Below are 15,279 nucleotides of genomic sequence, written 5' to 3' on the forward strand. Positions count from 1 at the left end.
CTGGAAGAATACGACCGCGGGCTGCGAGAGGAGCATGGGTTTTATGCGAAAACAAGGGTGTGGGGTGGGACTGCGTGAATAGTGCAAGAGGACGTGGCAGGTTGTTAACTGCATTCCTTTCCTAGAATCTAACAGGACCTCACATTGTCTACTTACCCTATAGTGTTCCTGCCTAAACCCAGAGAAGTGCAGTAGCGAAAACATGGCAATGAAAAGGAAAGTTTTAAGCACTGAAGAGAAAGTTAAAGTGATTCGTGAAATAGAAAATGGAAGGAAAAAAGCTGATGAATGCCACGAATTTGGTTTGGTGAATTCTACAGTACAAACGATATGGAGAATCCATATTAATTCCACGTTAATGTTACGTTAGTCTGTACTTAACTATACGTATTTCACTAAAAATGCAACATTTTAACTCGGTTTTTGGTAGATTTTTACGTGACTAACATAAGGCTACTGTGGAAGTGCCCATTTCTGTTACAAAGACATTCGTTTATAACGACACTATTTTTAGGTCCCTTTGATGACGTTACAACCAAGTTCTAGTGTAATTATGCAAACCCACTAACTTGTAACAGTAATCCTAGACCAGAGTTGTCTCATTAGAATTCCATACGCCTTTACTTGAACTGAGAGGAGACTGATAATTTGTATGACGGCATGGCCATACAGAATTCGGAGGGCAACACTGATATTGAAGTTAACCTGAATCTGGTTAAAGAAAATGCTACATGCTAAGAATAAAAATCGGAATGTATCATATATTCAAAGTTGTGGAAAGGGAAAACCTTCTGGATGCCTTCTTATAAAATTGAACACAACGTACACAGAAGAGATATTTTAGTATTCAGACACTGATGTCAGGATAAATGAAATGGTACTGAGATGTCATGAAGCAGTTAGGATATCATGTGATGACATTATTAAAGGATAAGGTAGTGGAGTCATGCAGTAAATTTAGAGATAATTTAATGCCTATATTACAGCAACTCACTGGGTTTGTTAATAAGGTTATGTGACCAGTCTTTACATTTTATAAATTACAGTATACAATCTAATATTTTAATATTCTATGTACGTTTAAAATATAGAGTGAAGTGAAATTATAAATTCATTATCTGAGGGAGAGTCAGTAAATAGGTCACAAATGGAAGTAAAACATGCATATGCATGTTCAGAGGCTGGTTTTAGTGGTCAAAATGGTGATCATGCTTGAGATGTATGCTACTGAAGAGCAGTGTTCTGTTGTGCGCTTTTCTTGTGGGCAAAAGGACTCAGTGCAAAGGATATTCTAATTAAATGTTTCCTGTTTATGGTGGGAAGTGTCTGTGTGGATCATAACTGAATCAAGAAATTCTCTCAAGGGCATTTCAAAGTTGCAGGCCGCCCTGTTGTGACTGTAACAGAGTAACTGTGCAGCATGGATGGAAGAATTGATTTAAGCTGACAGGAGGATAATAATAGCATGCAACTGCACTAGGGTGTACCCGTGGTTTAATATAATGCATGATCATTTGAAGTTCTGGAAAGTGTGCACATGGTGGGAGACCAGAGAACTGAAGGATCGAGAAAAAACTAACCGAATTGACCTGTGCTTGCAACACCTCTTAAAGTATGCTGATGGAGAAGATATGCTTAACAGGACTGTCTCTGGGGACGAATCATGGGTGTATTACTACCAACCCAAATCAAAGTGTGCTTCAGTGCAATGGAAACATCCAGTTCATCTTCAACCAAAAAATCTGAAGTTACATCATCAGCTGTGAAGGTTATGCTTACTGTCACTGTTAGCCCATTTTCAAAACGGTGGTGAAAATGTGAATTCTGCATCGTACTGTGAAGTTCTGTTTAAGCATCAGGGTGCAATTCACAGCAAATGTCCAAGCCAACTAGCAAGAGGGGTACTGCTTCTTCATGGCAATGCCAGAACCCATACAGCCCAAGCAACCCAGAAAAGAATTCAAACACTAAAGTGGGGACTTCTTTAACATCCGCTTTACAGCCTGGACTTTGTCCCTAGTGAGTTTCATCCCTTTGGTCTGCTAAATACCACCTTTGGTGGCAAATGTTGTGATGATGATGATGAAGAGGTTGAAATGGAGGTATGGAAGGACCTGAGACAACAGTCAAAAGACATATATGCTGAGAGTTTTGACATAGTGGTAAAGTGATGGGACAATGTTTGTGGAGGATATGTTGAGAAATAAATATTTTTTCAAGATCTGAATATCACGTTTTATGTTTTATATCCATTTATGGCCCATTCACTGACTCTCCCTCATAGTTTCTTCATGTGTAACATATTGTTACTTACAGATTGTGATTATGCTTCATCGTAATACTTTTACAGGTACATAAGACACTTCTTTTAATGATTTATTATAAAATGTTTATGGTCAAACACGTTTATAACTTTTCTAATATTATTAGTGCATTTCCCCAATGAATTACACTTACCAGATATTCAGTAGGATTTCATTGGCCAAATCCATAACACTCTAGCTTACTGTCTAGATTGATCCAGTACACTGTGGTAGCCTGAACTGCGCAGTTTCTATGAACTCTTTTAGGATGATGATGTTCCAAAGCTAAAATTTAACATTGCCTTGCAAGATCTGGGATTTATGACTTTCAGTGAATGTAGTGTGACCTATTCTACACAGCATGTGACACTTTATATTCTCCCAGCAGTAGATATGAAGATTACTGTCTTCTGGCATGTGATGTGTAGTTGAGAATCACAAATATTTCACATGCATCTGCCGCCTCCCTCTTCAGGACAGAAGTGCAATCAGATCTATGGGGATCTAGGAGACACCAATTCCTCCAAAATACTGGTAACTTTCTGTTAGACTATATGGCATCACATCACAGAAGATAGTAATCTTTAACCATTCTATTTAATATATCAGGTACTGTATTAGTCAAACAAGACCAAAACTGCCTGATCTGAACTTATGCAGACAGTGCTAACTCAGATATGTATTCCCCCCTACTACTATATGATCTCCACCAAACCATCAGAACTGAATGAAGCCTAGTATCGTGCTGGTATCGGTGCAGTTACACTCTGGTATTTCAGCATGTTGCACAGGTGTAAGTATAGCATATCTTCATCTGTACTGAAGGCAGTCAGAATCCAGCCTAAAATAGCTCCAATGCTGCGAAACAGATTCAGATTCTCCCATACTTTCAGTGCATTTGCTGTGTCCTGTACAGAATAATGAAAACATGTATATAAGTGACTGTATATTTACTGTTTATTAGGTATAACAAGTTGTATTCATCTTGTACAGAGTGTTCATTGTGCAGGCTTATCAGACGTCTGGGGGGCTTGTTGGTATGTTGTCTTGGGATTCACAGCAGGATTCCCTGACAAACTGAAGGTCATTCATTCTGTGATCACCTGATCAGTGAGTCAGTCAGTGTTGTGTCATCAAGTGTTACAGAAGCTTCTTTATATATGTAACTTTCTGTTAGACTATATGGCATCACATCACAGAAGATAGTAATCTTTAACCATTCTATTTAATATATCAGGTACTGTATTAGTCAAACAAGACCAAAACTGCCTGATCTGAACTTATGCAGACAGTGCTAACTCAGATATGTATTCCCCCCTACTACTATATGATCTGCACCAAACCATCTCTGTTCTATCTTTATGGCTCATGTGAGATACAATTTAGAACAAGTTTTTGTTTATGACCGTTATGTGAAAAAAACTCATACAAATCATGCATGAGGAAATTTTGCCATAAATTTCCTGACAACATGTCTGTCTCGAGATACAATTTCCAAATTAGTGAAGAAAGTTCGAACCCACGACATTTTAATTGACAGAAAGCTGTTAAAAGAAATTGTGTTTTAACTGTGGAAAAACTTGATGACATCGGTCACCGATTAGAAAACTCTCCTCGAAAATCTTTGCTGTGATTAGCACAACAAAGTGGTGTTTCTGTAGGCAGTGCACGGACAGCAACTAAACTGTTGCATATTTGTCCATATAAAATTACTGTTGTTCCTGAAATTAAACCTATGGATTATGAAAAAAGAGTGAGGTTTTGTAATTGGTTTATCAGTCATGTGCATGACAGACTTCTTGATCCTAAGCTGATATTTTTCACAGATGATGCTAATTTTATTCTCTTAGGATATGTTAACTCACAAAACTACAGGTATTGGAGTAGTGAAAATCCTCATGCCCTAATTCAACTTCCCCCTTACAACAGAAGGCAGGTGTATGGTGTGAAATTAGTGCAAACCACATAACTGGACCGATATTTTATGAAGGAAATCTTGATGCTCAATGATACATTAATGAAATACTCGATCCATTTTTCATTAATTTGGCACCTGCAGAAGAAAGATTCAGTTATTTTATGCAAGACGGTGCTACTCCACATACACACACCTAAGGAAACTATCCAAGCATTATGCAGTGTGTTTGGTGAACTAAATGGGGACAACAGAATCATTAGATCATTAGATCCCCAGATCTAAATCCCTGTGATTGTGGGGAAAACTCAAAATTGTTGTGTATGCCAACAATCCATGTGGCCTGGAGGCTCTCAAACAGAATATTCATGAAGAATTTTCAACATTCAGCAAACGTGAATTGTAACAAGTTCCCCAAAATCTGTTTAGAAGAATTCATACATGTCCCACAGCAGAGAGTAGACATTTTACATCTTCTATGATGGTGAGTACAATATTAATTATTATATCTGATTAACCCTTAGGCGCGGTTTGACGTCTCTGTTCGTCTTGGGCGTTTAAATCGTTGGCTGTGGTTTGACTGCTACGTTGTCCAGCTGCAGGCCTAATTTATTACGCCCATACAAATTGATGGGTTTATTGTGTTTTGTGAAATTTTTCGCTGGTCTATTGTCAGAAGTACAGTGTGTATCGTTACGTATGCCTGTCTTGCAGCAAATAGTGTGCTGCTTCGAGAAGTTTCAGCACAAAACTCTGGCCTGTATGTTATGCTTCGGAGAAGTAAACAGTTGACTGACCATGTTTGCCTTTATCTACTGATAAAATAAGTTCATATTCCATTCAGCAGGTCATATTACCTTCAGCAGGAAATACCAGACCAAGCCATTCATAAAGGGGTGCCCAGAAATGTTGTCTTGCTAGTACACATTATTCGTAATATACAAGGCAGCCAGTTCTTAGAATAACGTCAGAGCACTGTGTTCACCCCCCAGTGAGGAAAGAAGAAAATAACTCATACCTACATGTATTATCGCTCTGGCTGGTCTCCAGTGTATGTAAATACATCTACTGAAGTCTTGGATGGAAAAATAAATGCGTAGAAGCAACCCCAGCCATGGTAAGACAATGCTCAAATTTACTGCAGCCGAGGTTGCAAGGATGCCTGACTTCGAAAATTTGAGCATCGTCTTACCATGGCTGGCCCTCCTACAAGTTGTGCGCTGGCGGAGGTCGAACTAGTGACCGTGCTGGATGAAGTATTGGACGACGAAACCCTAAGTAATTATAGTTCCGATGATGACAGTGCATCGGACTATGATTACACACAACTGGTGCCACCTGAGACCAACAGTGCTAGTGAAAGTGGCAGTGACCATGAGAATATCATGGCCCACGATGGATTGTAAGAGGTGTCCAGGACATTTGTGTGGGAAGATATTGAATCATTTCACGCTTCGCGAGAATCGTTTTGTGGTGTGTGTGTGGTCCCAAGTTCGACACTGCCGAACTAGATGTTGTCAGTGCCTTTGAAAGCATTTTCGATATTTCCCTTGTGCAGCTGATTGTGATGAACAAACGAGTATGCTCAACAGGAAATATCGAAAATCGCCAGACCTCTCACATTTCGCTCTAGAATTCGGAAGTGGGAAGATGTGACAGTGGACGAAATGTACGTGGTTTTGGCACTAATTATGTTGATTGGCATTGATCAGAGGCCTACATTGAGGTCTGTATTTCCCGGGGCGTCTTCCCCCCTCGGGGAAGAAGTCAAGACCTTACAGAAGGTGTGTGGTGTGCGCGAGAAAGGGCCACAGGAAAGATACTCAGTATTGGTGTGGTAAATGTGAGGCAGCATTGTGTGTAGAATGCTTCAAAGCGTATCATACACTACTGAAATTCTAAACCACCTGCTTCCATTGCCGAGATACAGGGCGCTCATATTATAAGGTAAGATTATAAAACCAACTTTTAAGATCATTTTAGTGAAAGTTTCATGTTTATATCTCATATAATTTAAAAAATAATGATGAATAAAAGATTCTCGAGCAAAATTTAAATGGGCTGAAAATATTACCGCCGGAGAGACACGGCAGGGGAATTTAAATGACCACACTGAAAAATGACCGCGGTGAAGGGTTAATAACTACCGAAAGAAGTAAACAACGTGTGCTCGCTGTACAGACTGCGCGGCAGCATTTTTCTGAGCAAGTGATATAGCACTTTCTCAGGAAGCTGTCAATAGTAAAATCAATGTCCAATCAGCCTGCACTCTGAACATGGTGTAGATCAACATATAGCTCAAGTAGGATATATCACAAAAATAACAATTAATGACATTTGAAAGTTGTGTTATGTAAATATCAGTTTAAAATAATGTAATAATATTATACTGAAGTTTTTAGGGCGGGCTAAGACCCACAAAGGGTTGTAGTGCCAATACTAATAATAATAATAATAATAATAATAATATATATAATACAATATAATATTATTATTATTATTCCTACTTGGAACTACACAGCTAATATATCAATGCTGTATATTTATTTTTGAATATGGAATATACATACTGAATTGTTTTTAACGGAGGCACTGTATGATGAAAGGGCCAGCCAGTCATCCCACTTGATGGTTACAAAAGTCAGGACAAGTGTAATCAAATAAACAGCAAGGATCAGAACAGTAGTGATATGATATCTAAACAAGTCCACCAGGTGACCAACATCCATATGTTTGGCATCACATCTGTCATTGAAAAGAATACAGCAATCATGAATAGATGACGAGTAAAGAAACATCTTCAAGCAATGCAAAAGAAAGCTGAAAAGTAACAAGACTAGTAAGTTATTAAAAGAAGAAACACAACTTTCTGAAACGTATTTACTGTTCTTCAAAATACTCTGTACCTAAACATTTTAAAAAAGAAAAAAAAAAAAGATGACAAAGCTGTACAGTACATCCATATTAATACAGTTGTTAAGATCCTTATTAATTCAAAGTGACAACATTAAAATTCCTTTTTAACTTCTAGGAACACTAAGAAATCAAAAGCAGTGTTCTTCAGTCTGGTTACCAATTTCTTAAATCTCTAGTTGAAAAAGATGCAAATATTTCAACACATGTTGTTCTTACGGATATCTTGTGCCTGTAGTTTGAAGTAATAAGATAAAAGAAACTTATAAAATGTCCCTTGTAACTTACACATTTGTTACTTCTGGCTTCACTTGTGGAACAAGTTGAAAAATCAAATAGCTACACCATAACTCAGACTTGTTAAGACTTGCTGTCAGTACTATACATATTTAACAAGGTCCAATAATTTAATTATTCCTATACGTATATTTTAAAACCTTACCTGTCCAGTACAGACACAGAGCAGAGAATGCACAAGATGTGGAACAGAGATTGGTATACTCTGGCATAATGTGTATACATGTACACAAAGTTGGTACCCTGGTTATATGAGTCCCCAGCAGCATACACCTGCACTCACAGTGAAGAGAATGGCTATTCTGTAATTTCAGTCATCTAAAATACTCATATTAAATTGTCACTGAAAACATAGAGTACCTCTAAATGTAGTATGCATCTATTCCCTTAATATTAAAGCATACATATATCAGTCAGATGCTGTGACATTTACCTTATACTGTATAAGGCAAAACCATCATTTAAGGGCTGTTTTGGAAGCACGAGATATGAACAAAAAACTGAGGAAAATCTTATATGCAAGTAGTGTAACTTGACAACAATGAAATCATATATTAAATGAGGGATTAACTTAAATTCAAGAAAAATAGGGTTCCACTGTAGTTACAAATTTCTCTGCCTAAATTCCATGCAATGCACGCATATCAGGAAATGATGCCAAAGCTCCAATGAACCTTATCCATGCCATTACACGACTGAACCACTTAAAGTAATCATCTCAAATAACTTCTTTATTATCCAGTGCATCAGGAAAAGCATCAGACATAATTTCCTTGGTTTTGAGGTGGACACATCTTGCATGGAACAAATTATTTGTATCTTGTGTTTTTTATGAGATATCAAGGCCACTTTCACTTTTTAAAATAGAACTTGATTTTTTCATTCCAACAAAAGTTGCACAACAGAGCAATATGAATCCGATGATCATAAACTGGGTACCATTCTGATGAATCATTTGTGTGCTATCATGACTCAAAGCACATGAGTTAACTGTGCTATGAAAAAGCTTATTCCAACTGCCAAAGCAGTAGCAAAGCAGATTAATCTTGTATTCTGAGTTGGGATATCACACGAATGATTCACCAGAATGGTACTCAAATTATGGTCCCTGGATTCATACTGATCCACTCTAATTTTTGCGGAGTGAAAAAATCAACTTTTATTTTAAAAAAGTGAAGCTGACCATGACATTCTGTAAAAAAAAATACAAGATAAAAATAATCTGTTTCATGCACCATGTGTCTCCCTTGAAACCATGAAAATTTTATCTGAAGCTTTACCTGATATGAGGGGCATTAAAGGAGTTAAAGTGATAATGTTATGTTGTTCACTTTGTATAGAGACAGGTGCTCATCTTCGCATGCCAGTTAACTTTACCATCAGGAAAAGAGGCTGTCTGGACATCAAAGCAGATGTGGACAAATTATTATGTAATATATACTACATTCTCAAAAGCCTCAATAAGTTTGTAAGAACCTGACAGAATATGGGGCCACCATCTGAGTGGGCACTCACCAAAATAATATGCAACAATGCCATACCACCAAGCAAGCCATGACATAGTGTGTAGAGTGGATGGCACCACTTCTGGACAAGTATGGCAAGTTCAAGAGGTGTTCCAGAGGACTCTGCATTTTGCACATCAACAAGATCTTCTCTGATGTAATTTATCGGACGGAACATTTTTACTCTTGGTGCCGTAGCAAACCCATTCTTACGCTCAACATACACCTTGTCTGGGGGTAGACTAGCAGGAGCTTGTGGAACTGGTTCCACCACTGAACAGTCACCTGATGACAAAAATATTGTACCGATAAGAGACACTTGGAGAATGAAGTATCATTATGTAAATCTTACTTATAATATCACAGTAACCTTATTAGCCTGCATAACTTAATTCTATTCGTCCACTAACTACCTGATGTCAGGACATACAACCAAACAAGAATTTCTGGGATGAAGTTACAACACCTACATAATGGAAACATAAGTAACAGCAAAAATGTATGGTGTGAAAAACAATGCTGGCTTTGTGAACTACTGAATTATCACGTGATTTCACATGTTAATACAGACTAAACATGCAATCATTAGTACCTGCTCATATCTTGGTGCCAATCTTGGCACTGGTACCACCGGTTTGCCATCCCTATTCTACATGATGGTTCTGATATGTGTTACAAAACTCAAACAGTGACTTGTGATAATTCAAGTTCCCATGGCAGTGACTGTACAGAGTACTATATCCTGGGATGGTAGACTATCTACACGGGTATAAGTTTACCAATGTTCCTGACAAATTACTGCCACCATTTTCAGGATCAAAGAGTAAGCAGGCAAACAAGCAACATTCTGTTTGCTTGCCTGCTTACTCTTTAACTGTGACAGTGGAGACATGACCCTTCAAACTAATGGACTACAGGATATAACATCACAGAAGACAGCACTTATCATTGCCTTCTTTTTTCACCTGTGTCAAGTCTAGTAGGTTCACTTATTATGTCATCATTCAGTTCCTCCAGTACTGCTGTGATGACAGTCTTAGGAATGTCCTTTTTACGATGTGACCTGCTACTAGATGATTTGTTGCTAGAACGCCTCTTCTGTGGATGTGACAATTCTGGAACGTCCTCCTGAACTTCACTATCCTCACCGACCTCATTTATGTCTTTCCCTTCTAAAAATTCTAAACTGCCTTGCATTTCTAATGATCGATCTGGATGCAAACTTTCCATAGTCTTCTTTGTTCTCCTGCTTTGCTTTTGTATTTGAGATGGGCTTTCTTTCTTATCCATGGCTTTTGTCTAGAAATTGCATCTACAAAAAGGGCAAATACAATTATGAAGTTACAATCTATTTTAGCTGTTACAAGATATGAAAGAAAAAGTAGCTGAAAACATCCTTACTTTCAAGAAGATTCTGTATCCCAACAGTACATCTTGGTTTCCCACCTGTGATGAGCAGAGACCATAATATCAGTTGCAGTACTTGTACCAGAGATCACAATCAATTTATAACTTAAACGTTCAACGGAAACATTGTCTGTAACAAGATATGCAATGTAATTAGTAAATGAACAACCTAAAATCAGTATGGATGTATTAACAATTTCCTCAATGTTATTAAAATTGTTATAACATGACAAATTCAAATGGTACTTAGATTCACTTATGGCATTTTTAATGAAAAATACATATTCCACTGCTATTTAATCTTGAAATAATATTTTACAAATCTTTGCACATTTTTAAAAGATTGAAGTATCAACAGATCTAACCAAAGATTCAACTGAGCGTTCTCTTATCTTTCTTGACTAACAGTGAAACTGCTGAAGCCATCATGTCAAAATTTCTTTCAAAATTATGCAGATTAACAGTGCTCACCAAGTAATAATTCTGTGAAAAATTTTAACTGCAGATACACACTGCACTTGGCAATACACAATGTCAGGAAATCTATGCATCATTGTCATCATCATCACTGACACGACAGCCCTTTGTGAGCCCTGGCCTTCCTCAAGATTGCTTGCCATTCTTCTCCATTTGATGCTACATTCCCTATTTCCTTCTGGTTTAGTATTAAGTATTTTCTTAATCTCTCTATTCTCACTGGCACGTATTATGTGTCCAGCCCATTCAAGCCTTTTCACCTTTATAAATCCAATAATGTCTGGTTCATTAAATAGTTTGTATATCTCATGGTTATACCTCTTCCTCCATATTCCATTTTCTTCCACTGGTCCAAAGATATATCTCAGGATACTCCTTTCAAATATACTTCACAGTCTTTCATCCGATCTTGACAGTGGCCAGGTCTCAGAGGCATATGATAGCACTGATCTTATAAGTACTTTATACATCATAGTTCTGGTTTTCCTGGGTATTAATTGGGATTTCAGGTGTTTCCTAAGCCCATGGAGACATTTATTTGCTGCAAGTACACACTTTTTTATTTCAACATTGATGTCATTTTTACGGTTAACTTCTGATCCAAGGTAAGTAAAACTACATACAACCTCAAATTTATATGAGCCATTTTCAATATATGCGGGTCCATTAGCACGGTCTTTCTTGGTTACCAGCATGTACTTTGTTTTATTTTGGTTAATTTGTAGATTCATCTTTTTTGCTGCTCTTTCCAAATTAAGAAAAGCTTCTTTCATAGATTTTTGTGTTCTACCAATTATATCAATATCATCTGCAAATGCCAAAATTTGAACTGACTTATAGAATATAGTTCCCCTTGTGCTGATGCCTGCATCTCTAACTACCTTCTCTAATGCTATATTGAACAAAAGGCAGGCTAAGGATTCCCCTTGTCAAACTCCATTTCTAGTTATTATAGGACTGGACAACATATTCTGAATCTTAATTTGGCATTGGGTCTTTCTCATAGTGGCTCTGACTAAGGCGATTAACTTCTGTGGAATGTGCATCTCTTCCATTGCCAGAGAAAGACTATCTCTATCTATGGAGTCATAGGCGAAGTCAATGAAAAGATGATATGTTTTAATTTGGATTTCATTACACTTTTCAAGGACCTGACAAATAGTGAAAATCTGATCATTAGTTGATCTTCCTTGACGAAACCCACATTGGTAATCCGCAAATATGCCTTCCACAAAGGGAGAGAATATGTTAAATAGAATGTTGAAAAATATTATATATCCTATGCAGAACAGACTAATTCCTCTATAGTTAGAGCATACCATGTACATCACCTTTCTTATGGACAGGGCATATAATACTTTGGTTCCATTCCTCTGGGATTATTTCAGTTATCCATATTTTAACTATTAGCTGATGTAAGTGCTTAGCATATTCTGGGCCTGCAAATTTCACTAATTCTGCCGTGATGAGATCCATTCCTGAAGCTTTATTATTTTTCAATTTTTTGATAGCTTGTTCTACTTCTTTTAAGGTTGGCACTGGCTCTTCAGCCTCAAAACTTCCTTGATTCCAGTATATGATCATACCTTCCGGGAAATCTATGCATGCAATGTACAATTCTGGAATATTCACACCCTTTTGTTTATTACCTCTAAAACACTAAGAATTACTGAAACAGTGTGTTGGGCATAAAATGTGTTACAGTTTCTTAACAAAGTATGCGTGAAACAGTTTTCACTCTGACAAAATATTTTGAGACTTGCACACAGATACATATGTAGGTCTTTATGTAAACTGCTCATTATTGTTGCTTGACTTTAATCAGAGCTGGAATGTGCTGAGAAATAATTGCAAAACTACCCCAATATCCAGCTTTGTGAATGTCCACTTGAGGTTTTTGTGATGCTACATTCAGACAAAGACACATGTTACAGTGAATACATGCATATTTGCAACTCTTGATAGTGAATACTCAAAAACTGAGAATGGATGAATGGCTCTCGATTAAATTTGATACACCACTGTTTGTTAAATCTGACATTCTAATTTCAGCTAAAAGCAACTGACACTACATGAAAACCATGTATTAATTTCTGCTTGCATCTCAAGTTCAACTTCCTGAACACATAAAAGGTAAGGTAAAGTTGTCGCTGTGCTTAACTGATTAAGCACAATGCCAAGAAGCCATTAGTTTGAAGTGAGCATTCAACTTCACACCCCAACACTTTTAACCCTAGGGAATGAGCCCTTGGTACCCACTGGATAGGAGGCTGGATGGGACCCAGAACAGGTCTGGATGACATGGAGAAGATAAACCTTACCCCTAACAGAACTTGAACTCTGACCCTCCCATTGTTCAGCTTCTAGTCAGTCGCTATACCGACTGCACTAACCCACCTCCTGCTAAACATACATCACAGTAAAAATGTTTCTAAAAGAAGCGGCAGAGAAAAATTAAACATGCATTTTATGTGCAATATAAGTATACTTCCTTTTTGATGAAGCCTTACTGTTTTTGAGATACTTACACACAAAACTGTGGAACACACCTCAACTGTTACACTACGTGTAAGTTTCCTAACTTCTTTTCTTAAGATTTTCAGTGGACATTGTCGTAGGAAATTTTGTACAGAAGCAGTAGTTGGCAAGCATAATAGTGTAAATACACATACGCAAACTATTCAGTGAGTTTTCCTTACAGTGACTCCTTCAAACGTCAGAACTCACATGCTTTGAAAGCTGAAAACGGCAATTTCCGTACAGTTCTTTTAAAATATCACCAAAATTTTAATCTGACTAAATATTTTTACATCGGTACAAGTACGCAATTGAACAGTCCTGTCTCCTGGGATATAAGACCGTGTAGCCCAGTATAGGTCAACCGAAGTTCTATGCTGGTTTCTTCCATGGCTTACTTTCCACCCTGAAGATGTTGGTATTAGGTTCCTCTGAAACGTGGGCTGAATTTTACCGAACTACCCAATGTTACAAAACTAAAACAGACCTCTTCATATCCAACGCTGCGACAATCTCGAAATCAAAACAAGTCACGACTGTTACGAAGAATTCACTTTCAGCACTTTCATCTCCTCATCAGTTGCCTTATTAGCTTTCAAGACCGTACTCCGCTTACGAGTCATTCCATAAAACTCCAAACCCGTACGTACTTAACCTTACTTAGCAATCTGACAAATGACACAGAGGACACAGAGTAACAAATTTCTTTATTATTATTAACGGAGAAGCGCACGAATGCACGGAATACCGCATCCACCGATGAGGATCGACGAGTATTATGTTACGGTTCGCACCGGTTCTCACAGAGTACACCACACTACTCAACTACGTCATGGATTATCTAAAGTACTGCAGTAGATTTTGGATTATTTTTTTTATCACCAGCGTAATAGACATCCTCCCATACTGAAATTGAACAGGTTTCTAATTCTCAGAATACATGTACTATTTTTATGTGGATATAGAAATCACGATGCTCCAGAAAGCTAAATTAAGGATAGAATGTTACATACGGGTATGGTAGATGGCGGGATAGCGTAGTCTGTATCGTCTGTATCGTCGGTATAGCGACTAGCTACGGGGTGGACGACCGTGAGGACCGTGAGGTCGGAGTTAAAAGTCCCGGTAGGGTCAAGAATTCTCTTAACCATGTCGTCCAGGCAGGCTCTGGGGTCCACCTTACCTCCTATCCAATACGTAAGGGGGGGGGGAAGCGACCGGGGCGTGAAACTCACTCACCTCCAGCTGGTGCAGAGGTCGAGAAAATATGGATCTATACATCAACTCTCCCATACGCCTTCATGACGCACTGTATTGTATTTTATTTCATCCGTTTTGCTACATAGTAACATTTGGACACGTCATTCGGTAATACAAGTTAACAAAATAAATCTACAAAGTTACAAGCATACTACCAACATTTGTTACAATCATAAGCAATATATAAATACAACATTCCAAAACACATACAAACTACTATATACAGCTCATGAATGGCTATGACATCCAAACATAAGCACTTGCACCGCCCACTTTTTTATTAAAACTAACAAATTAATTTATTGTATAAAGAGAATGTTTCAAATAAAAATGATTTTAAGTCTTTTTTAAAAGCTGAAAACCCACCGAGTTTTTATTTTGTTTGGCACCTTACTATACAATTCTATCCCCATATTAACCATACTTTTTTAAAATAATGTAGTTCTGCAGAATTGAACATGAAAATCCTAGTTTACTCTTGTGTTATAACCATGAATATTTATATTTTGGATCAAATCTGCTTTGTGCTTTTTGTGTAACATAACACCTCTAAGATATACAAAGATGTGACCGTGAGGATGTCATAATCTTTAAAAATTTGCCTGCATGACTCTTGTTTACCAAGTCATTAATTATTTTCAACACCCTCTTCTGCATTTTAAATACTTTTATACTATCACTTTCA

The 15,279-nt window shown here is 37.5% G+C and overlaps 1 protein-coding gene across 4 annotated transcripts; it reads right to left on the bottom strand.

Moving 5' to 3' along the window:
• Positions 1-823: 823 nt before the first annotated feature.
• LOC111873228 lies at positions 824-14,089 on the bottom strand. Of its 4 annotated transcripts, none has more exons than XM_023867763.2 (7): positions 13,822-14,087; positions 10,335-10,379; positions 9,899-10,245; positions 8,944-9,218; positions 7,574-7,701; positions 6,789-6,963; positions 824-3,211 (listed from the first exon to the last, which is right to left on the bottom strand). In XM_023867763.2, exons 3-7 carry the CDS (start codon positions 10,221-10,223, stop codon positions 3,038-3,040), a joined length of 1,077 nt encoding a protein of 358 aa, XP_023723531.1. In that variant the 5' UTR covers positions 10,224-10,245; positions 10,335-10,379; positions 13,822-14,087; the 3' UTR covers positions 824-3,037. The 4 variants fall into 4 exon arrangements, with proteins under 4 accessions (XP_023723531.1, XP_023723529.1, XP_023723530.1 ...); XM_023867761.2 differs by having other exon boundaries at positions 10,335-10,470; XM_023867762.1 differs by lacking the exon at positions 13,822-14,087 and adding an exon at positions 13,346-13,534 and having other exon boundaries at positions 10,335-10,470.
• Between the last annotated feature and the right edge of the window lie 1,190 nt (positions 14,090-15,279).

This window comes from Cryptotermes secundus, unplaced genomic scaffold, assembly GCF_002891405.2.
Source record: "Cryptotermes secundus unplaced genomic scaffold, Csec_1.0 scaffold1849, whole genome shotgun sequence".
Taxonomy (NCBI): domain Eukaryota; kingdom Metazoa; phylum Arthropoda; class Insecta; order Blattodea; family Kalotermitidae; genus Cryptotermes; species Cryptotermes secundus.